The following is a 22,754-nucleotide window of genomic DNA, read 5'->3' on the forward strand; positions in this document are numbered from 1 at the left end:
ATTATTTCCCAATATATTTACTTCTCAATGTACTATCTATCCTCCTGTTAATACTGACCAGCATGCCATTGCCAAGACACACTGCTGGATTACTACCTACAGGTTCTTTTTACCAGAGCAGCTTCTCAGTCTTGCATCACTGTTCTGAATATGCCTGTACCAGGCACTGAACTTGCAGTTATCCTTCTGGATTTTCATGATGTTCTTAATGACCCATCTCTCTACCTGCATAGGTCCATACAAAGGGACAGTTAACCCCTTAATCATACCAAAAGTACCCAAAGTTCAGTTTCAACTGCATACTAGATAAGGGCACACTATTTCCTTCAGTCCATATTCAATCTACTTGTTTTTCCCAAATCAACATTTCATACTTCTCCTGTCATTGCTACAAATTTAAAAGACTGATGACAAGTTGGATCATACTTCCTGCCTCAAAACTATCACAGTTTAAGACGTAACAAGATGGCTCAGTTCTAGCAATTACATTGACACAGTAGAAAAATACCTCATTTGGAACTGAAGCAGTCAAATATTTAACAGGATAGTCAACACTCTATTACAATGGTGTCTCTGAGATGCCAAGTTCATCAGTCCCAGGAAAAATGGTAAAATAATGCCATTATACTGAAGGACAACAGAACACTGCATGCACATGCATCCCATGATACTACCACTGAGCAGTGACTAGAATTAAAGTATCACATTACATTCATCAGAACTGAAAATGCGCAAATGTCCTTCATTTTTAAATGTTAAGTAATTTTTTAGGTTGGCTTTGAGGACAATTAAATTTAGCAAGTAAAAAAATACATTGCAAAAATAGTAGTGGACATCTAACTCCATTATAGTAAAATGTGAGATTTTGTTTTAATGGCATCTAAGCAATTTAGAAAGTGCTACTATTGGATGAAGCTATATAAAAAAGAATACCACAAAAATTAATTTAAACAAATAAAGGGTCCTCTGTAGATTTGTACACTGTAATTGAGAGGGAACATATACAAAAGCAAACTCTTATGGAATTGCAGTGTTTCTTCTGTAGAGACAGTGAGACTCAAGGATAACTGTTTCTTTAAATCTGAAAAGTGTATATATAATCAAACATTACAATTCTTCTGCACTTTTGAAAAACATGTCAACTATGTCAGAAGTTCGAGTTAGGTTAAACATACTTCCAGCAAAGTTGATTAGATGCTGACAAGTCACATTACATTTCAGTAAAGTAGTCGCACTGCAATGATATCATTGCTATGCCAAAGTTAAAACATTATTGTAAAGGTGAATTTTACTTTATCTTTACTTCACTGCTTTACCAGCAGTATTCCAAATATATTTCCATATTCCAAGAATTAAGTGACCCTGAAAAACATAGGACTCTACCTCCAGTTCTTGGTGTGAGGAGGACCATCTTCAACACGAAGCAAAGCATAGCGAGCCGCATTCAGAGACAGTCCTCGGATTCCATCGCCCCATTCTTTTTCCGCTCTTCAGGATACAAAAGAGATTCAATTAACAGGGTCCCATTTATTTATGAAAATCAACTACTTTTCCTCATGTGGGGGATAATGGATGTAAAAAAAGATCAATCTTTTGTTGTATGAATGCATAAAAAACACCTTGTCTTGTAGACTTAAATCCAGATTGAAGACTAACCAAAGTGAAGCAGGTCGAGGCCCCTTCAAGGTAATTTTTTCCATATTTATAAATATTTACTATGGTCTGGTTTATTCACACTTCAGAAGCATTTTTATAATGGTAAGAGCTAGTTAGGTTGCTTTTTAGCACTAGAATGAATAAGCGAAGGATACTTAAAAGGAATTATTTTAAAGCAGCAAAACTAATAAGTGAAACTTGACTTCACATGGATTAGTATAACCTATCTTGCTCTTAACACCACCACTACAGCCTTCTCCACTCTTTTTCCTTCCCAACTTCTCTCCCAGAAAGCCAAAAGCTCCATCCATTCTCCTGACCATTCTCAGTCTCCCTACATTTTCCAGTCCCTTTAATTCCAATACTAGAATATTGGTGATTGAAAGTGGTCAGGAGAGTGGATTCTACAATGGCAAGGGGTCCATCTCCTTTACCCACCCTCCCTCCCTGATTTTCATTCATGAATTTTCTCTGAACTTTGCTACCTCTAGTAAAGCATCTCCTTCTACAAGGTAAATGTCCTGGTATGTGCCAACATTTGTAGAACTTATATATGAATTTGGAATTATGCATAATATTATGTATGCACCTACACACACACACATGTATATACACACACATGCAGAACTGTTACCATCTGATCTGACTTCCTCACTAAAATCAGGATATTAATTTCCTTATGATTAGCCCAGTAAATGGAGATGTTATAATCCAGAAAAGCATCTAATCGGGAAATGGAGATATTAAAAGATGGAGAAACCACAGGGTGGAACAGTTTATACCAGTTTATACACCACTTAAGAGGTGTGCTTAATCATTCATCAAAAGAAGTGGCCTAGCTTCAATTTCCTGCTCCAAGATCTTACTATTTTCTTTCAGCATAGGGTGTCTTCCCTTAAAAAGGACAGCATGAACATTTACTGATCATAATTACCTGAAGTGTTTGTATATGTTGTTTAGTTGTTGGGGTTTTTTTTGTGTTGTTTGCTGGTTTTGTTTTTTGGAGGTTTTTTATGAACACAGCATGCTTTTTAAGACTCATAGCTGCTCACAATGTCCTACAGGTATGACCATCTCTCGACAAATGCATATAGTGCAAAGTATGTTGCAATTTAAAGATTAATTCTAGAGAGTAAGCAAGTCCACACACAGAAAACTAGAGTGTGAACTTCTGCACAAAGTAGTAATATTTTACACTTCTGTAATAACTGCTGCTTGATATTGAGAAGTAATGTTCCTGAAGTATCAAAAGTTTACATCATCATCTCTGTTCCCACAGGAGTTTCCCAGACTTATTGGTTCTTATTTCTGTCAGTCCTCAGTGTTGAGAAGTTTGTAATAGGGCTTCAAGAGAAATTCCAATCTGAAAACTTACAACCCTTAACAGAGATCGGATCTTACCTTGTTTCAAAGAATACTCTGAACTTTTTTACTTCAGTTGTATCTATTTTACACAAAAGAGCTTTTTGCTGAATAGTAAAGATATTAAATATAGAATAAATAAGATATATGGTCTTACCCTCTATATTCTATGTATTTGTATATACATCCTGCGATTAGCATGGCAATCAAAGCATAGTACCAAGAGCAAATGAACATCAAGGCAAGACATAAACTCATCCCCAGGAATGAAAGGGTCCTAAAAGAAACCATTTTTTTCCATTTTTTTAAATAGGCATGCAAATGTTCTACAAAGTTAATTTCTTATTTAAGTTAACTTCCAAAAAGGCCTTTATCCTTCAAAGGCTATTTTTTAGCTACTATAAAATAAAAACTACATTGCCCCAATTTAGCTTATACGAAAAGATTGCATTCAGAACCTTTGTGTGACATGAATAATGCATCTAAATTAGATATAGCAATAGGTTTACTACATTTGTCAGTGTTGAAACTTCAGTACCTCCAAGTAAGGTCAGTTTCAAAACACATTATCACTTATTACTGTTGATTTGAATTTGAGCTAAAAAAATTCAAACAGTAATAAACAACTTTGTTACTTCCAGCAAAAATAGTTGATTAGTTTAAATTCAATTTGACTCATCAGTTCTACTCTCTACGTCTGTTGTGGTCTGTCTCTTGGCCAATAACATAAGTCAATAGAATACAGAAAAAGATTTTCTAAATGTTACAAATCAAGAAGACTTGATTTTCAGACTGTAAGCTGAAAAAATTACAAAAGCATTTCCAAACTTAAGTCTATATGCCTGGTTTTCCCACACTTATGAAAAATAGATGTAAATCATCTCAAAATGGACAGTTCTGTGTAAACTTTTAGTTATCTACAACCTCCCAAATTAATTTTCACCTGATTTCCAAATAAGAGCTAACTTTGACTATATTGACAAGGTAACATATTGACATTGACAATGTAACATATTAACACTGAGTTAAATTTTAAACTAAGGAAATGCTTTCTACCAGTTCTGAGGACACCAGTCTTGTAGTTTGTGTAAAAGAACAACAGCCGCTCTTTTATGCCTGAATTAATCTAAGACTCTACTTTCACTCAAAAAATAAAATGCCATCCCAATTCTAGTTGAACATTACAACATCTGCTTTGGCTAAAAGTAGTCACACAGTGAGTCAGCTGCCTCACTGATGTCTCTGAGAAAAATATAAAAAGGAATTGTTGCCAAATGTATGTATTTGGAGGGCTAGATGTCAAATTAGTATGTAACTACTGAGCAGATTCAACAAGATTTTCAAAGCTAAAACTGCAACATTTCATTTTCACTCAACTCTTTAAAAGGAAAAATCGTAAGTAACTCTTACATCATAGAATCACACTAGCTTATCTACTAAATGCTCTAGCATTTAAGGTTATTTCAGCAGTAAAATTTCTCAATAGAATTATTTTAATTAAATTATGTACTTTTAAGATACAGTTAAAAAAAATCAAGAAGTTTCCCAATCTAGACTGAGATGTTTAAACTCTTAACCCATTAAAAAAGACTAAACAGAAAGAACACACTTTCACCTTTTGTATTATTGACCTTTACTCACTTTTTAAAGGGTTCGCTTCAGTTATCAAATACAATGTCCAAATCATATTTTAAAACCAGTCATCACATCATCAATGAGCCAACTGATGCATATAGAATGAGATTTTTTTTCTGTGTAAGTTTTGAGTTTGTGTATTTTTTGCATAACCAAAATGAAAATCATCCTAGACTTCCTGGACACTTTTACCAGTTCTAATTATATATACAAGGCAGATTTTATAGTTTTTCATTCTCATTTTCACACAGAAGATCTCTGGGTTTCTAAGCAGAATAAAATGTCATCCTCTAACCCCTTTCCAAACTATCTGTATTAGCCACATGTTTTCATGATCACTGTAATTACTTTGGCACTATGATAAACACATGAAAATAAATGATGCTCTTATTGAGTGCATGAATCATAACTCATTTAAGTCAGAAAAGAGATTTTGTTTTATTGTTGTAATAAAATCAGCAGCTTAGGGCTCTATAGTTAGCTTTAACTCTTCTGAATGAAGAAATATTCCCTACCAGTGGTAATACTTGAAACGTGGTCTCCAGTTGGGAGTTCGCAAAAGCGTCTGAACTGCACAAGCCAGATTTACAAACATATAGCACATAAGGAAAAACCTGTTAAGAAAGGAAGAGCATTTTCTAATGAGAAATGTACTAGTCAGACGTGCATTAAAATGTAAACACAATCCAAAAAAAAGAAGGAAGGTGTCCACTTTCCTGTTACACCATGTTCACAGTGGTCAAGAGAATACGAAACATACATTATGACTACTTATAGAATATTAGGCCTCAAAATATGGTACTCCCATAATATAGACCCTCAAACACATATTTTGGAGACAAATGTGGCAAAAAACTGACAATCACGGTGTATCATTTTTGGCTGAGACAGAGTTAGACTATTTAACTTAAGAAGACAAAACACCACACTCATACTTACATTGAAAGAATCGGTGCTACACTGTCCAAAGAGGCTATCAAAATTCCTATTTCACAAATACCAGCAGTGAGGAGCAGCGCCCAAGTTGGTTCTCCATTTGCTTTTCCATGACCAAATATCTAGTTCAATTCAAGTTTACAGTAAGATTAGGGAAAGCTGTTCATTATACAGTAATAAACAGGGGTGCAAATCATGAACTAACTTATTCAGTTCTAACTGGAACTAAAAGTAGTTACTAGTTACAAAGGAAAATTATGCAATCTATACTACAAAAAGCCAAAACTAAAACTGCAAACCACACATTACCAACATGAAATATGCTTACCTAAAGTAAGCAATGACTACATAACATTAAAGTCCTATGGCAGCTGTTGTTGAAATATGCTTAAGAAAATTAAAAACGATATGCATGAGATTTATGCCTAGTAAAAATCTAATATAGTTTAGGCCAGTACTTTTTGTAACACAGAAATTAGGTGCCAGTTCAGTACTTATCAACATAATATTTACCCTTAAAGAGAACTTAGGTAAGACTATGATCCTGAACAGAGCCCTACCAAAAATCAGTTTGCACGTGGTAATTTCCTTTTTGGAGAATTCTGTCCAGCTATACTGGTGACAGATGGCAAAATGCTTTGCCTGAGGTTCCAGTGGTATTTATTTTCCCCCATATTCCCCCATTCAATCACATAAATTAAGTCCTCATTCATTCTCTATGCTGTTGCCTTCTTTTAGCTTCCTGTCCTCCATCAATTTTCCTAATTAAAATTCTGTTTTTTTCTATTCATGTTTCAAGCCTTTTTTTTTTTTCCTTAAATACATCACACTCTTGCTTCTATAATAATTTCCTTGCATTTCCTTGATTGTCCATGCAGTAGCCATATCACTCCAAAACAGCAAGTGCATCCTCAAGTGTCAAATCCCTCTTTTAAATATCCTGCTTCTCTTCAATGCCCTTTCTCTCACTTCCCAAACCACAAATCATTCCTTTTGATTCTTCATTCCTTTAAAGTCTAATTCTGAAGACATCATAACAACACCCTTTCTCTACCAAATTTTTGCTTCAGGCAGAAGTAAATTTTTCTTGTTTATATTTCTCTATACTACCCAAAATATAGATCTTGTTGCATTACAACCCCTTTCCATTGACAAGTCACACCCCACCACTACTCAGTCCCTCCATAAATACTTAGTGTATTTATTTCCTGTTACAGATACAGATTGTCTTGCAAATCTTGAGGTAAGCTTTCCATCTCAAAACTTCACCATAGAGATCACAGCTTTGCTGTCCAGTCACTATTATCTTTTGAAGTTTTATTTATTAATTTTTAACTCAAATGTAACTGTCTAGGTTTTGGAGAAGCAGCCCAGCAATAATTCTCTCATCACCTTCTGTTTGCCAACTCCCTTACTTTGAGAAAAATCTGATTTATTTCTTCTTAAAACATGCACAGACATGTTGGAACAAATCTTCATGTTTGGAGTCATGGGATAGAATTCTATTGTTACATCTTTGCTGACTTCATTTACCTTACAACAATGATTACTAATTAAAATTTCATCTCCATAATATGAGAAGTTTTATGCAGTTCCATAGTGAGATTAAATAACTCTGTTCATAAATACAAGCAGTAAACACAGCCTAGAGTCTAGAAGTTCAGTTTTTAGTTGCTTCTTAGTTAATTTATTTCCATTTATAGAATACTATATTCTCAGTTTGGAACCACTAACTTTTATGTGTAAAAACAAATATAATTAAATTGCACTGCACAAAAATATTGGAGCTCAAACTTTGTCCTACAATAATAGAGTGATTTATTATTCTACGCAAATAGAACTGAGCTCCAAAATCTTTTCTTCACATTCTAAAGGAAGAGCAGAAATAATGTATCCTTTTTTTTGTCTTTTTTTTTTTTTTTTTTTTTTTTGGTCAAAATAGTAGCTGCATTGGAAGTACTGTAACAAGAACAACAACAAAAAAATCTCACTTGAATAAACGGTACAATGCCATCCCTTGCAATGGCCTGCAGCAGCCGGGGTGCCCCAGTGAGACTCTGGAGACCAGCACCACATGTTGAAAAGAATGAACCAATCACAATGACCCATGGAGAAGGCCAGGCCAGTGTACCAACCACCAGATTTCCATTAACTGCTTCTCCAAACCTTAGGGAAGAAGAGGGGAAACAAAAATAATTAAAACAAAAAGAATCAGTAGGCATTAAAATAACTTTTGCTATAGCTTCAACACCCACATTTCAATCATTCTGGACACCACCACTTCTTAACAATAAACACTATGTTACAGTATGCACTATAAGATTTCCCAACCAAGCAATCTCTCTTTATTGTGCTGTTTTAATCAGGAAATTACATGGCTGAAAGCCAGCATGACTCCTGATGTACTACTGAGATTTTAAAACAATAAATAATGGAAATCATAGGTCTGATGGTGCACTGCAGTCTTATAAACTCCCCTTGTCATGTTACTCTCAAATTTTTTAATTTGTTCCTCAAAAGCCTATTACTTCTCCTAAAGTAATATCCCCTTATCCATCAGCTCTGCAAACACTAATTATGATTTTCTTCATCAAGGACATTTCATTAGGCTGGTTCAACTTCACACATTTATCTTAGATTCTGCTTCTACTTCTTGAAGGCATACAGTCTAATGACCTAAGCAGTTTTTGCAGCCATCTCAGTTTAAGAGACAAGCTTTCCCTCCAGTTTTAAACTAAGCAAAATAAATATATACCACATAGATATTTCACAGAAGAGCCATTAGTAAGTCCTATCAATATAACCTATGATTATATATACTCCATGTAATATTAGAAGTTGAATATAACTTACTTATCTCTTAATATGACACCTTCTATACAGGCGCCAAACAACACTATACAGGAGAGATCTGTTACTGAGAATGAAGGAAGATTACTCTCTAAGAAATCACATCGAGGAAACCCCACCATTTTTCACCTAGGTATGAAATGAAGATGTCCATGACAATGAAGTATGTGTGTGTATTTCCTGGTTGCTTTTTTGTTTGGTTTTTTTAGTCTTCCCTGCTATGATTTTTTTAGTTTAGGTTCTTTATGACTGTATTCATTCATAGCGATTTGTGAAGTATTGGAAGTAGCCAGCTCATATATCATGCAACAGAACAGGTATTTTCTCATACAAATAGGCAAGTACTCGTGTACTCTAGGTTGTAAAGGACCAACAAGTTCTATTGCTGGTTGTTGGTTTAAGATCTGGTTATATTGAGTATGACAACAATCACCTAATGCTAGAAACCTTTGGATCAATTGACTAAAAACATCAATTATATCTTGGAATTTGAAGCACTAGTAGAATTTCTTTTCAGTTAAGATTTCATTCATTTTCTACTCAGGGAGCTCTAATGACTTTCCAGTGAAAAACCTGTGAAATACCTACAAAAATCTACAGAATGTAGACTAGAAAAAAAGGCAGAATATAAAGGATACAAATAAAAGATGTAGTTGAAATAGCCAAAATTGTTCCAGTAGGAATAGATTTCTGAGCATCCTTTAGATCTCCAGATCTGTTTGAACCTGCCATAATACCTTAAAAAGAGACAAAATTTATGTCATAAAAACAATGAATAATAACTCCATTATAATATCTGTGATAATAACTAATATAATAAGAACATCTAATTTTAAGCCAAATTTAACTCAAAAATTACCAATGGAGCAGGCTACAAAGTATAGTATAATCCTGCACAAATCCTCGATTTATATCTTCATTTTATTCAGAAACCTGTGTTACTACCCACTTGAATAAGCAAATCCTATAAAGGGCAGTAAAAAGACAGATTTAAAAAAAACTTTCAAACATTACCTCAGAATCATTCTTGAAATGAAGAACTACAAGGAGTAGCAATTTTGCTACTGGGGATGTATGTTATAAATTAATAGGTACTTAGCAATTTTAGCCAGTGTGACCTAATGCACTAACTTTCTACTAAACAGACCATCACAACAAGCAGATGTAAGCAAGCAAATCAATAAACTAACAAATAAAAGCTTAGAAGCAAAAAAAAGAAAGGAGCAGGCAAGAAAAAGAATGGTTAGAAAAATCACATGTATGCATGCATGTGAATCTTAAAAAATAATTATTTTGTAGCACATACTGTGACAGAAGGGAAATAAAGCCATACAATAACTAATTCTGCCATCTCTCCTAGAATTGACCTGACCACTGGAAGCAAAAACATGGAAACTAATGTCAAGATTTTCCAGTGCAAAAATACTGTCAGACTTCATGGAATGAAATATTAACCATGGGTTCAGATATGATGGAATGTTGGTAAGAGTCTGAAGTAAAGAAATGAGAGCAGTGGGGTTCTAACAGCGAATACAAAGGGATGCCTCCACTTCATAACTAGCAAACAGTGCTGAGACTCCTTATTGGAGTTCTATTCTGTTACTTGGTATTACAATTACTTCAGCTGGGACTTCTGAAGAAAAAACACATCTGGTTTTTCCAGTCAAGCGTGAGCTGCACAAAATTAAATGCAACTACTCTAAGCTTGACAAAAAGGTCTACACAGTTAATATGGCAAAACAATATGTGACATGTAAACAAATCTCAGGCAGTTAACCAGGCAGCTTGGACACCTGAAGAATCATTTTAATATTAAACTGTTCTCTCATGTCTTTGAAGATTAAAGCGTTATAAAGGTATGCACCTTATTTTGCATACGCATTTAGTAATACATGAGAGTTTTGCTTTCTTTGCAGACAAGAAATGGCCCTTAAACAGATTTTTTGTTTAAGTTCTATAACTTCCAAAAGTCATCAGCCATGACCTATGTCTCCCTAGCACCAGAAGGTTGTAGGTACATCTACTCAGACACAGAACTAGCAACAGCATGAGTCCCCTATAAGATTGGTGAAAATGAAAAATTTCCACATGGAAGGCTTTTTTTCAGATATAAGTACACATCCACATGCAAGAAAAATAGTTGTGTTTACCTGTCACGGATGGGAAATAAATCCCTACAAGCATTGTGAAGTAGGTCATGATGTCTGTAAAAACATAAGGAAGACCACTCATTTTTGACTCTTCTGATCCAGCAACTGATGGCTGATCTTTTTTCTCAACAATTGATCCTTTTTCTGAATAGGCACTCCAGAGATTATCTACAAGGTGGGGGAAAAAACAGAAATCAGTGTCATCTCTCTGTTTCAGGATATCAACTAGTGAGAATGCTATAATCCTGGGAATCAGATGCCTTTTTCTTACATAAAAGTCATGTCATTTCCCAGTATGATTAATACAAATTGTAACTGGTGGGCATTCCAGTCCATGCCAGTAAAAATGCAGTAGTGTGAGATGTATCCTTCAAAATTTTCTCTTCCTTTAAAGGAAAATTGTGTTATAGAATTAAATTCTAACATATCTGTAGAATGTACAGGCACACAGATGTACCATTGTGAAAAAATAAGGAAACTTATCTCCAGATTCAGAGAATCTTAGTATACAGTTATATTTCCTGGTCTCGTATTTTGAGGAGCAGTATGAAAAATAAATATTACTTAACAGTAATTTGAGTTGAGACCAGCTGTACAGAACAATCCTGGATACCAGTTCAGGATTCGGCAGTTAATGGCAAACTATTTCCACATCTTTTGCCAAAAGCAGGCTAACCAGACTCCAGAAGACCACTGATAAGCTAAAAAACCCCAGCAGAATATGGCTTAAATTCCCCAGCAAACTAAGCATGTTTGTTTGAAGACTGATAGGTCAAAGAGACAGTAACTTTTGAGAGCTTACGTTTGTGGAAAACACTGGTTGTGTACCTTGCTAAGATTGTGAGAACAGACCACACTGATTCTTATTTGAAAATGAGACAAGTTGTCCTATCATATGTGAGAAAACAAAGCAGATACTCTCCTGGCCTGTCAAGAAGGCAAAGGATTTTATAGGAAGGAAATAAACAATTCCCATGGACTGCCAGGATGATCAAATAGCCAATTTTTAGACATCTTGAACAACTTCAGGGAATTTAAGTACAGTATTCTAAGCCTTTATAATAGCAAAAAGTAACCCTGAGCACAATAGAAGATGGACTTTGAACTATAAGTGGCCAAAGATAGGATACTCATACACAGATTTTTAACAAAAATCTTACAGTCGGTAAGCATACATGGAAGTATGCATGAAAGACAGAAGAGAAAGCAGAGCAAAGATTAAAAGTATTATTTACTAAGAAATGCTATGTGTATTACTACAATCAGATGAAGAGGAGTAACAGACTGATCTAGAGATAAGACTGAAGCAGTAAGAAGAGTTAATGAAACAAGAGAATTTTAAATTTCAGGAATTTTGGCAGAGATTTTATGAGTGATATAAAATAAAACTAGATCTCCAAATTAGCATCTATCTACCCACTATGAAACATAGGAAGAAAACCCAAAAATCAGTTTGAATTGCCAATCATAACCACTTAAACTCTTAATAAGCAGCTTGTGCCCTTTATTCAGCATGACAAAGGAGAGATAATGACCTGAGCACTGCAATGCCTACAACTTAATGTAGAACTCTGCATGCCAGCACAAATAGGTAAAATCGGTTTAGATATTTTCTTAAATAGAAATCACTTTCCCATTTCATAACATGTCACACAGAGCCTTCCCATGCTCATTTTCCCAAAAGTGATAATCCAAGTGGACTTGAAAGCTAGGGTGAGAGAAAAAGAATGACTTTTCAGAAAAGTCCAGACATTTGGCCCTTCTAGGACCACTCCTTAATTGTTAAGGTTCCTCTAGCAGCTAACATTTAGGATACCTACACAAGAACTGGTACAATGTATCAGACTAACACAGTACCAGCATCAGAACAATGTTGATTTAAGATAGTTGCAGAACTGTATCATATTTGTTCAGGTTATAGACATATTTAGCCACCTGCAAAATGACTTATGATTGTTAAGACAACATTCACAGAAGGCATATAAGAGATGAATACTTACTGCATATGAGTGCCCAATAAATGGTGTGAGGAGTTAGCACACTTCCTGAGACACCCAGTCATGGCATCTGAATATTCTCAGTCACAGCCCAAGAAACTTTAATGTGCAGAGCCTGCAGCTCCAAAGTCTTCACACAATGCAGAACATACATCAAGTGGAAGAAAACTCTCCTTGAGAAATCTCTGCCACGAGAGCTCAAGTTTACGCTAGGTATAATGTGTGCTCACACTCAGCAAGTAAGACACCTAGTTTTAGCATTAGGTGTAACTAGAATAGTAAAATGCATTGCTACAGAGTAGTTCTTGTTCACAGAAATGTTAATCAATGAACAGAAGGAGAGTGCATATTTTCAAAAGCAGGAAAAGCCATTTCAGCCTGAGATCTCCAAGAATACTGAAAGACCTGAGGTTGACGTAAAATAGTATTGAGACCCAAGGACAAATGGACGGATATCTCTATCACTGAAAAGTGTTTCAGGGAGACACAGAAACTAAAGACTCATGAATAGCATCTGTACATGAACAGTCAACAGCAACAACAGCAGTTCATACAGGCAATAAACATGGGAGTTATCTCTGAGTTCTGAAAAACTCAGTAGTTGTTCAGAGTTTTTCTGGAGTTTTTCAAAACTGGGGAAGCCTCAACTCAGCTTTTGTAAAAGAAAATTGTCAAAAGTATTCGAATTCCTTGAGGGAAACATAAATTAAGGCTAGTTGGATCAGTCCATCTGTATTTCCCATGTTTTTAAAATATTCCACACCCAAGGAATCTACAGTAGACATTAATAAGAGGATAAGAGGAAATCTCCTCACGTGGATGAAAAAACATCAGCTCAAAGACAGAAAACAACAGGTAAAAATAGATGGAAATACAGCTTTGTAATGCAGAAGAGCCACCAGTAAGCTTCTACAAGAATGACCACCAGGATGTAACCAGTGCTATCCAGTACACTCAAACAGCCCAAAAACAGGAGCTAGCATCAAGATGAGAGCCTGCTGGCAATTCTCAGTTAATTCAAGTTTTTAGAAGGAAAAACAACTGCAATGAACTTAAAAACACAAACAAATAAAAAACTTCTTAAATTCAGTAAGTAAACATAATGGAATTGATGAAATTCACTATAGATAAGCAAAGAGCAGTGAATACTGGAAAGTATGCTGCTCACACTGAGCATTCAGCAGACTCCTGGTCTTTAATGATTTTAGCATTATGTGAGAATAAATTAGAAAAATATACTTTTATACAGGATTGCTTGTTCAATGAAACATTAAACTGATTGGAAAAAAAGTACATCTTTCCAAAAGAAAAAAAAATACTCAGTACTCAGCTTGAAACCTCCAAAAAGTAAAAGAACAATTTAAATCCTACAGGGTAGCAAAAAATTGTAACATACAGCTGGCTTGTGAGCTGGGGCAGGAAACGCAAAATTATTCATGAAAAACTGTAGATATGCATATGGTAAATTATAAAATTCAGAGAACAAACTCTAAGTTACATTTCTCATAACAAGCAAATAATTCCATTTTCCATTGAGAAAATTATTTTTCTAAAAAAACAAAATTAGATTCAGAGAAGCCTGTGATTCATTTAGTATCTTTTAATGTATTTGTACACTTTATATGTGATATTTTAAACTGGAGTACTATGGCAGCAGTGATTGTCTAGTGTCCCTATGTAGCATATTTATATAAATCAAATATTATTTTAAGGGAATGCAAAGGAGAGGTATCAGAGTATCCATTTCACTCCCATAAACATTATTTTTGTGTGTACAATACAAATTATTACACATTTAAGACAAATCCTATGACTCGATGCAATTTGAATTCTAAACTGCCACAACCATATAGATCTGTAAAGAGAAGAAAATCTATATACTTTGCAGACTGCTTTTCTTGAATTCAGTCACTAACTTGTACACATTAGACAATCCACAGAACTTCATTCTCATTGCACCACCTGTTAACTGGAAACAAGTTCTCCCTCAGGAGAGTTTGAAAATGTATTAATGAATGGCTTATTAAAATGTGTGTTTGGCATACACATTTAAAAAAAGCTGCAATAAGTACTTTATTACCTTTTTGACTGAACAATGGCTTTTGAAAGAGAACCTATAAAGCTCCAATTACCCTCATATCAAAGCACTTGATACTAAGATTCTAAAACCAGATGAAAATTTTATAGGAAGAAGCTCAAGGTACCAATCTTTCACACAGGTTAGGGATAAAGATACAATGACAGACTAGGCCACTATATTACTGACCAGACATTGGCCACATTAATAATGTCCAAAAACTTTTAAATCACTGTGCTTTCCAACTTACCAGTTAGAACTCCACTCATTATTCCTGGAATTCCTTGGATTTCTGTTACATTATTCAGACTAAAGTAGTCATCACATGTAGCATTAAGCAAAGAACTATCACAGAACAGGCGCCACAAAGGTGTAGTCTTTGTTTCATTATTGATTTCAGTAAATTTGGCACAGACCTCAAAGTTGCGTTTTGACAATGTACGGTTTCCGAGGAGACAGATACTATAAACAAGAAAAATAAATCAGTGTTCCTTCAACACAAGCCTTTTCTTGTCTATTAGACTTCTTCAGAAACTTGTTATTTATACTGTCTTAAGGCCTATACTACATCCACTAAAACAGTATATAGTTTCTACATCTAAAACTATCATCAATAGTTTTTAAAATATGGATCAAATATTTCTACTTTATGGTATTGGCAGCTATTTTGCCTCCTGATTTCCTCCTTAGAAAGTACAATCAATTTAAGCAGGTAGACTACTACGTAACAGTGATCATGATGCATTCAGTCCTACAAGAAGGAAGTAAAATTAAGTAATACTTTATAAACTTAATTAAAAGATGAGGCTGACAAAGAAAATATGGAAGTAAAATTATGCAAGTAAACCATGCTCTTCCTCTTCTAGCAACTAAAAACTTTAGATTATCCTCAAAAATATTACAATCCACAAGGAGAATGACCATCATATACATAAGCCAGGAATAAGTAAACTGCAAAATTTAACAACAGTGATGGAAATACAAATTAAAGAATCACGTATTGGGAAGCAAATTACTTCTTTCAGGAATGAAATAAAATTAGAAAAGTCCAAACAGTTGTCAAAATCAAATTCCTACCAGCACAGAGTATTAAGGATTTAAGTATTTTTCTTTGCTAAATTATACAAAAGATGTTTAGGATTCCAGGCTTGCTTAAAAATGGAATTATATATATCCATGAACACAAAAGAAGGAACATCAAAGAAAACATGCAGGTTAGGCAGATACACCAGTGCAGCTTCAAGGTATTTCATTACATGGAAATTGAGGAGATTTAACAGAAAACTATTGCTAAAGAGATCATCTTGCCACTTGCCTTGCTTATTTTTCTTTCTAATTGCTACTGATTTGATGACTTAATAGCAGCAGGGTCAAATGCTACAAGCAATGGAAATTTCTGTCAGTTTGATTCAACTGGGGGATCTTGAGGTAAACTATTTTACTACCTATACAATGGACAAACTTAATGGAGGTTAGTGATATCAATCTAATTAACCAGCTAAATGGAAGCTGTTTTGTTTGGGGTTTTCTAACAGCCACCATCAGATCAGTCTTACCATTATATAAAACTGCACTCCAGTTTCTCATTTTGAGGCAGACTCTAAATTAAATTAAATCTAAATTAAATTAAAACCATTAAATTCAGGGGGAAAATAAACTCTTTTTATATTTTTTCCCCCCAATACAATTATATGACAGTAGCAGCCATATATGAGGTTTCCAGGAACCCGGTAATAAGTCTTACCTATACTACACATCCACATAAACTCTCTTTTACCTATACAAGTGACAAAAAGATATTACTACTTTCCCACCAGAAGTTACTGTAAGAAACACAAGTTTTATTCAGAAATATATAAACATTTTATATGTAAAATCATGCTACAGAACAGTCCACAAGTACTGCTCTAATGTTCAATTTGTAATGTAATTACCAACACTTCAAAGTAATATTGAATTTTTAACAATCATACAGCAAAGGATAACTCTTCTTGTGAAGTGCTATGCAAGACTGAAGTTATTAGCCTATTCTGAGCATGTCTTAAGTAATATCATTTTGTTTCCTCTCTCAACAGAAAAAGATGCACAAAAAATGCAACTCATATAACTGGGTAAAGTAAAACACAACTAATAACTGGAAAAAAGAAATAACTCTTACTGAGCAAGAATTAAGCACATTGAGGATCTTGAGAAGCAATGTGTCATGCATAACAGTAATAAAATTTTATTTTTTTAACAGGAAAGCCTTCACAATCACAAGTGAATTTAAACACTAAAATGTTTCCATTTTAAGTGGGGAGTTACAAAAATTTCTTCATAACACAGAAAGTTTAAAAGTATGTTTCCTCCATAACTATGGTTCATAGCTACAATGGTTTTTTGACCTTTTTACTTTATTCTACAGGTTTTTAGTTCAAATTTTTAGATAAAGCTGTTACATTTACTCTCAGCAAAACCCACCTTCTTGCTCCTTAGGTGTGGATGGAGTAACAGTCAGCAATTTTAAGCACCAAAGAATACTTTCTAGAGTTTTCAAATCTTATGAAAAATGAGAGGAAGATTCAGATATGTAACTCAGAATAACGAATGAGTGCACTGGTATTTAAACTACATAAACCTACTAACTGAATGCAATGTGGTTGTATTTTGAAACTTAGCTTAAAATGTGAAATGGTTACAGTAGCTATTCCCGTCCCACACTTTTTTTTTTCCTTTTAAATGAGCCACACAACTTCGATATTGCACTTACGGAAAGTCAGGTGGGTCAAAAGCAGTCTTAATAACTCCAGCATATATGGCAATGATGGAAAGAATCACACAGGCAAGGAAGACCAGTGCAAGTTTGTTGACATACTTTACTCCCACAAAAACTACTATGGCCATCAGAATGATAATACACGTTCCATAGACTCTCATGTTGTTCAGCATAGCCTCTGTTTCTTTAGCAACATCTGTCACTTTAAATATAGCAGCGCTTGGAGAAATATAGGTCTGCAAGAGATATGGCAAACTATCATACATGTAATAATGAACATTTTATTAGGAAATCATTTTCTTGAACAACAAAATCTAACCATCTATACCAGCATTGCTTTCACAAATGAGTTTAGCCATATAATTTGGGCATTAGAAACTGTAGGGATAAAAGGAAAGAAAAGGTGAGGCTGGAGAAAAAACAAGTTTTGAGAACAGGATACAGAATAGGAATTTTGCTCCATCTTCTTCTCCCACATTAAAGAACTTCCACTTCTCAAATTCATGCATCTGCCAATTGGGAAAAAAGTGCTAAGGAATTTGGGGGGGAAAGGAAGTAGCACACAACAAAAATAAAAGAAAAAAATCCCAAACTATAAACTAGACTTCCATTGATTGAAACAAAATATGAAATATCAAACAAAAATATAATAAACAAAAAATGCTTTCAGTATTATAGACCCTATATTATACTGCATAAAATTTCAATCTAAAGCTGCAACAGCACAATTAAATATTAGTGTGAAAAGGCTTAGTCACATGCTAAAACAGACATTTCAAACTACTGCAATTTCAAACAGGATTCTCTTACAAATCTCTCTCTCTCAAATTTTGGTGTGTTCTACCTGAAAAGAAGTTAGAAACTGTTTATAGCACTTATACTGATAAGTGTATGTGAGAAGACAAAGTGACCTATAGTCCTGAGACATTGGTGTACTACACTACATAACAATATCTATATTCCTTATTTTAGCACCCCTAAAAAAAAACCTCCTCTTTGCTGAGCTACTAGCACTTGAATATGAGGGCTTGAGGGACTCTAGGCTAAAATGACTATTTTTCAATAATGTAATTTCTAAAGGCAAGAAGAAACTTTGAACAAGAGTCTACCATGATACATTCATAAGCAAGGTCTTTGTCAGATACCACTGGCAGCATTTTACTTCAAATTCTGTAGCTGAACCCCATACATTTTTACTAGCAACACAAACTCAGCACAACTCTCTAATAGGGAGAACAATGCACCAAACTACCAATCCACAATTCAACCTGTGCTCATATTACTACCATAGATCAGATAACAAGCCAGATCAGATCACACGAGCAAGCATTAGTGAAGACTGTCTCCAATTTAGATGAAAAAAAGCCTGGACTTGATGACATGAATCATAGTGAGCAATAAGAAAGATTTCTGACGCATCTCCTCTCATATCTTCAGTTTCTGATATGATGACCAATTATTGGCCCCTCATGGATGAAGCAAAGCCAAACAAGACTGGCCACTCCCATAAAGGCAGTCTTCCACAGCACCTTTGCAAATATATGAAAATTCAAAACCAGTAGTTTGGAAATAAGGAAGTGGGATAGATTATTATTGCCTCATCAGAGATAATGCCCTTTATACTCTTCACAACTTTTCATTGGGCAGCAGTTGAGTTACCCTGGTAACACCTGCCCGATCTAGGCTTGCAGACTAACATTTGGAAAGAGAAGATTTCTGCTTGGTTACTACATTAAGTAGAATAAATATACGTCAAATAGCATTTAATTTATTTTTGTGTTACTAACAAGAATTTAACTTTCTCAAATAGTCACAAGTAGGATAAGAATAAATATCAACATCCTGAAAATGTAGTAGCAAAACATTAACTATCACCAAACTAGAATACATTTTAGACCATTAAGAACATTCATCAGCAATACCCCAAAACAGCCTAAATACATTTAAACTTAACAGAAACTAGTACTTACCAATAAAATCTCAATGGTACCAAGAATGTACATAGCTCCTGCAAAGGTTGTCCCCAAGTAGAAACAAAGTCCTACTGCTCCACCAAACTCTGGCCCTAAAGATCTTGAAATCATGTAGTAAGAGCCTCCAGCTGTGAATTTAACAGAGAGGGAAAAAAAAAAAAAAAAAAAAAAAAAAAAAAAAAAAAAAAAAAAAAAAAAAAAAAGAGAGACAACACAAAACACCTCCAGGCCTTCAGATTAAAGATGGCAGTACAGAACAAAACTTTGAATCATTCAATTAACATAATCAAGATAACTGCTGCATGTGTCTCCACTGACATGCTTATGCCAAGACTCTAATCAGTGTCTATACCATCTAGGCAGTTAGAATGTACATTTCAAGAGTAATATCCCCATGCACACTTTCTGTGGAATGGAAAGTGAAGACCAAAGTAAGACGAGGAAAAATTTCACAAGCTAAACAGAAGTAAATTAGAAAAGGATATACAGGTATAAATAGATGTGAATCAGTTCTTAGCTTCTAACCTTAAGCTGCTCCCCATCAAACAATAAACTTCAAAAATAATTGCTTTATGAGACAAGGACAAAACAGAATATTTTCTACTGATTCTTTCTATTTCCTGTATATGAAACCATTGCCACTTTCACTACAGGTCACATTTTTTTAGTACTCTTTGAAGGTGTTGTGTAGGGATTGCTTTTTCTTGTCCATTTATATACTACTCACTTTGACCCTGAGTTCTTCAATTCTTCTGGCTTACTTCCCATATGTATCACTTTGCTTTAAGTCATAAACTAAACCACCACCCTATTTCCATTGCACTATTTGCCTTTTAATGAGGCTCTAAATTTCAAACACTTCATCTCTTTCTTTCAGAAATTCAACCAACTCCCTCAAGGCAAACTCTTCTCTCTGGTTTCCTCTCCATCTACTCTTAAATTCATTCTATTTGTCCCATTTGTGAGAAGTAGGAGTCAGAGAAAGGATGTGTGTCATTTTAAATAACATATATCAAAGTGTGGAGTCTGAGGCTGTTTTTTATAGAATTATTAAGGTTGGAAAAGACCTCCAAGATCATTAAGTCCTATCATTAACCTAATACTACCAGGTCCACCACAACACCCTGTCTCTCAGCACCACACCTACTTGTTTTTTGAACACTTCCAAGGATGGTGGTTCCATCATTCACCTGGGCAGCCTGTTCCACTGTTTCAGTGTTTTCAATATGAATGAATGAGAAACTAACAAAGATATTATGATATATCACCAATCCTTTTACTAAATATAATGGTCTTGTGTATAATGGCAAAAGAAAGGATCCTGCTGCTCAGGTATCCTTCAATCCTAGATTCTTATCTGTGCTTTCTGCCTTCTCCATATATTCCAGGACAAGCATAATTTCTCTAAGAAACTGGCATCAACAAAAAAAAGTGAAAATTAAGACCTGTCTCATGTAAGAACTGCCAGCTTTAAAGCCAGTTACAGATAATAAACAAAATTTTAACAATTACCTTTAAAAATATGAGGAGGAAAAGAGCAGAACATTTTAATTATCTGTGCACTGATTTGAATAACTCCATTTTATTTATATTTTATATATCTTTACTTTTTTAAATTATTTAAATTTTATTTTAATTATTTTATATTTATTTATTATAAAGTACAAATACTTTAAAGTTGTCTATTGTATTTTTATTTCATATATGGTACTGCATCCATGAAATACAATTATTCTACATCCTACACAAATTCTAGCTTTTACTTTTGCCCAACAACTTCAGTTTAAGTTCATTAGGTAAACTGTTCAGAGTTCATACAAAAGCCTCAACACCAGAACTATCAATTATTTTGCTGAGAAACTGAAAAGGGCAAGACCTTCAAGAGCTGATTGTGCAACTAAAAAAAAAATCCTCTTACTTCATGAAGCCAAATCAATTTATCAATCAATCCTGAAAATTTAAGGAGATCGGAAGAACCTAGAGCATTTATATAGAAAAATATTTCTGCCATGAGACCAGCTACTATTGTAGAAAACCAGATAACTAACTCCAGTGTTTAGATGCAATGTAGGTAAATTCAGGACAGAAAAAAGTAGTAGCCGTATTTGTAAAGAAATTTACTTTGTGCGAAGTCCAGTCTCCATTAATTCAAATTATAACATCCTATCTTTGATTAAAACAGGATCAAATGATTGATGGCAAAGATATACTGCAGATTGTAATTCCCAGAAGGTCCAGTTAAAGACTGCATCTCACAGTAAAAAGTTATTTATCAAATCAATTAGAAGAAAATATGCACTTGACACAACAGTATTACTTCTGATATTTGAGAACTATAAGAATTTCTTATCCCAGATTTAAACTTTCATCATTCAGAAATTTGCCATGTAAGATTAAATTCTTCATTACCTGGAACTACACCATTTGTTGCTATAGCGCTCATTGAAATTGCAGTTAGCATAGTCTGTGGAAAGATGAAATAGAAGAAATTTAAAACACCAGAGTTTTGGAGGGTTTTTTTGAAAGACTGAGCAAAACAGTAATCAAATGGAACTAGTATTTTATTCTTTTTTGAACCAAGACGTTTAATTTGGGATATTCATGCAACTCAAGTACTCAATTTTTTCAGCAGAAGATTTAGTTAACCTAGATATTTGGCACAGTCTTTAAAAAAGAAATGGAAGAATACAGACCATTGAATACACTTAAAATAGTATGTTCATGAGTCAAATTAAAAAGTAGTGAAACCTAATTGTAACATTGTTATGACAACAGCTAGTAGTGGTCTCACATTCTAAAAAATTACTTTATAGATGATGTGGTTTGATTTGTAGTTTATTATTCAGTTTGTTCTGAAGTTGTAAAAAGCAGAACAGTTCAGATCTCAAAGTAAATAATGAAAGATCACCTAAGGCAAATTTAAGAAAACTCATACAATACTTCAAACAAAAGTTTACTTTGATCAACCCAAAAGAATGCCCATACAGGTTAGACTGACACATGACACTCACTGCTTAAACACATAACCCATTTCTCTCTATTCAACCACATTGGTTAAATATCAGTACAATTTAACCAATGTGATTATATATTGTTATTTTTCCCTAATACACATATATTAGAAGGTATCAGTACTCTTCCAACAGACTATTTGGCCAAGAGTTTAAAAAAGAAGTAAAATAAGGTTAACTTACACAAGCACAACACATGAAGACAATGATGAAAGACTCAAGAACTCCAGCTGTTCCTACAATCCATGTTAAACGCAGGAAAAGGATGACTCCTAAGATATTTTGCAAACAAGGAAGATACACGCCAATAAAAGTGCCCATTTGTGGACCCTGGAAACAAAGTGAGAACGTC

The 22,754-nt window shown here is 34.2% G+C and overlaps 1 protein-coding gene across 1 annotated transcript in view; it reads right to left on the bottom strand.

The window, feature by feature from the left end:
• Positions 1-22,754, bottom strand: part of SLC12A7 (solute carrier family 12 member 7) — a 61,739-nt gene that overhangs the window by 21,364 nt on the left and 17,621 nt on the right. The window contains exons 4-16 of the mRNA XM_058830735.1: positions 22,586-22,732; positions 21,801-21,855; positions 19,389-19,519; positions 17,413-17,654; positions 14,914-15,125; positions 10,590-10,757; positions 9,078-9,176; positions 8,443-8,500; positions 7,581-7,755; positions 5,593-5,711; positions 5,169-5,267; positions 3,176-3,295; positions 1,384-1,488 (exon numbers count right to left, since the gene is read on the bottom strand). Coding sequence (XP_058686718.1) covers positions 1,384-1,488; positions 3,176-3,295; positions 5,169-5,267; positions 5,593-5,711; positions 7,581-7,755; positions 8,443-8,500; positions 9,078-9,176; positions 10,590-10,757; positions 14,914-15,125; positions 17,413-17,654; positions 19,389-19,519; positions 21,801-21,855; positions 22,586-22,732 — 1,730 coding nt within the window. The remainder of the gene's footprint in view (positions 1-1,383; positions 1,489-3,175; positions 3,296-5,168; positions 5,268-5,592; positions 5,712-7,580; positions 7,756-8,442; positions 8,501-9,077; positions 9,177-10,589; positions 10,758-14,913; positions 15,126-17,412; positions 17,655-19,388; positions 19,520-21,800; positions 21,856-22,585; positions 22,733-22,754) is intronic.

This window comes from Poecile atricapillus, chromosome 2, assembly GCF_030490865.1.
Source record: "Poecile atricapillus isolate bPoeAtr1 chromosome 2, bPoeAtr1.hap1, whole genome shotgun sequence".
Lineage (NCBI taxonomy): Eukaryota > Metazoa > Chordata > Aves > Passeriformes > Paridae > Poecile > Poecile atricapillus.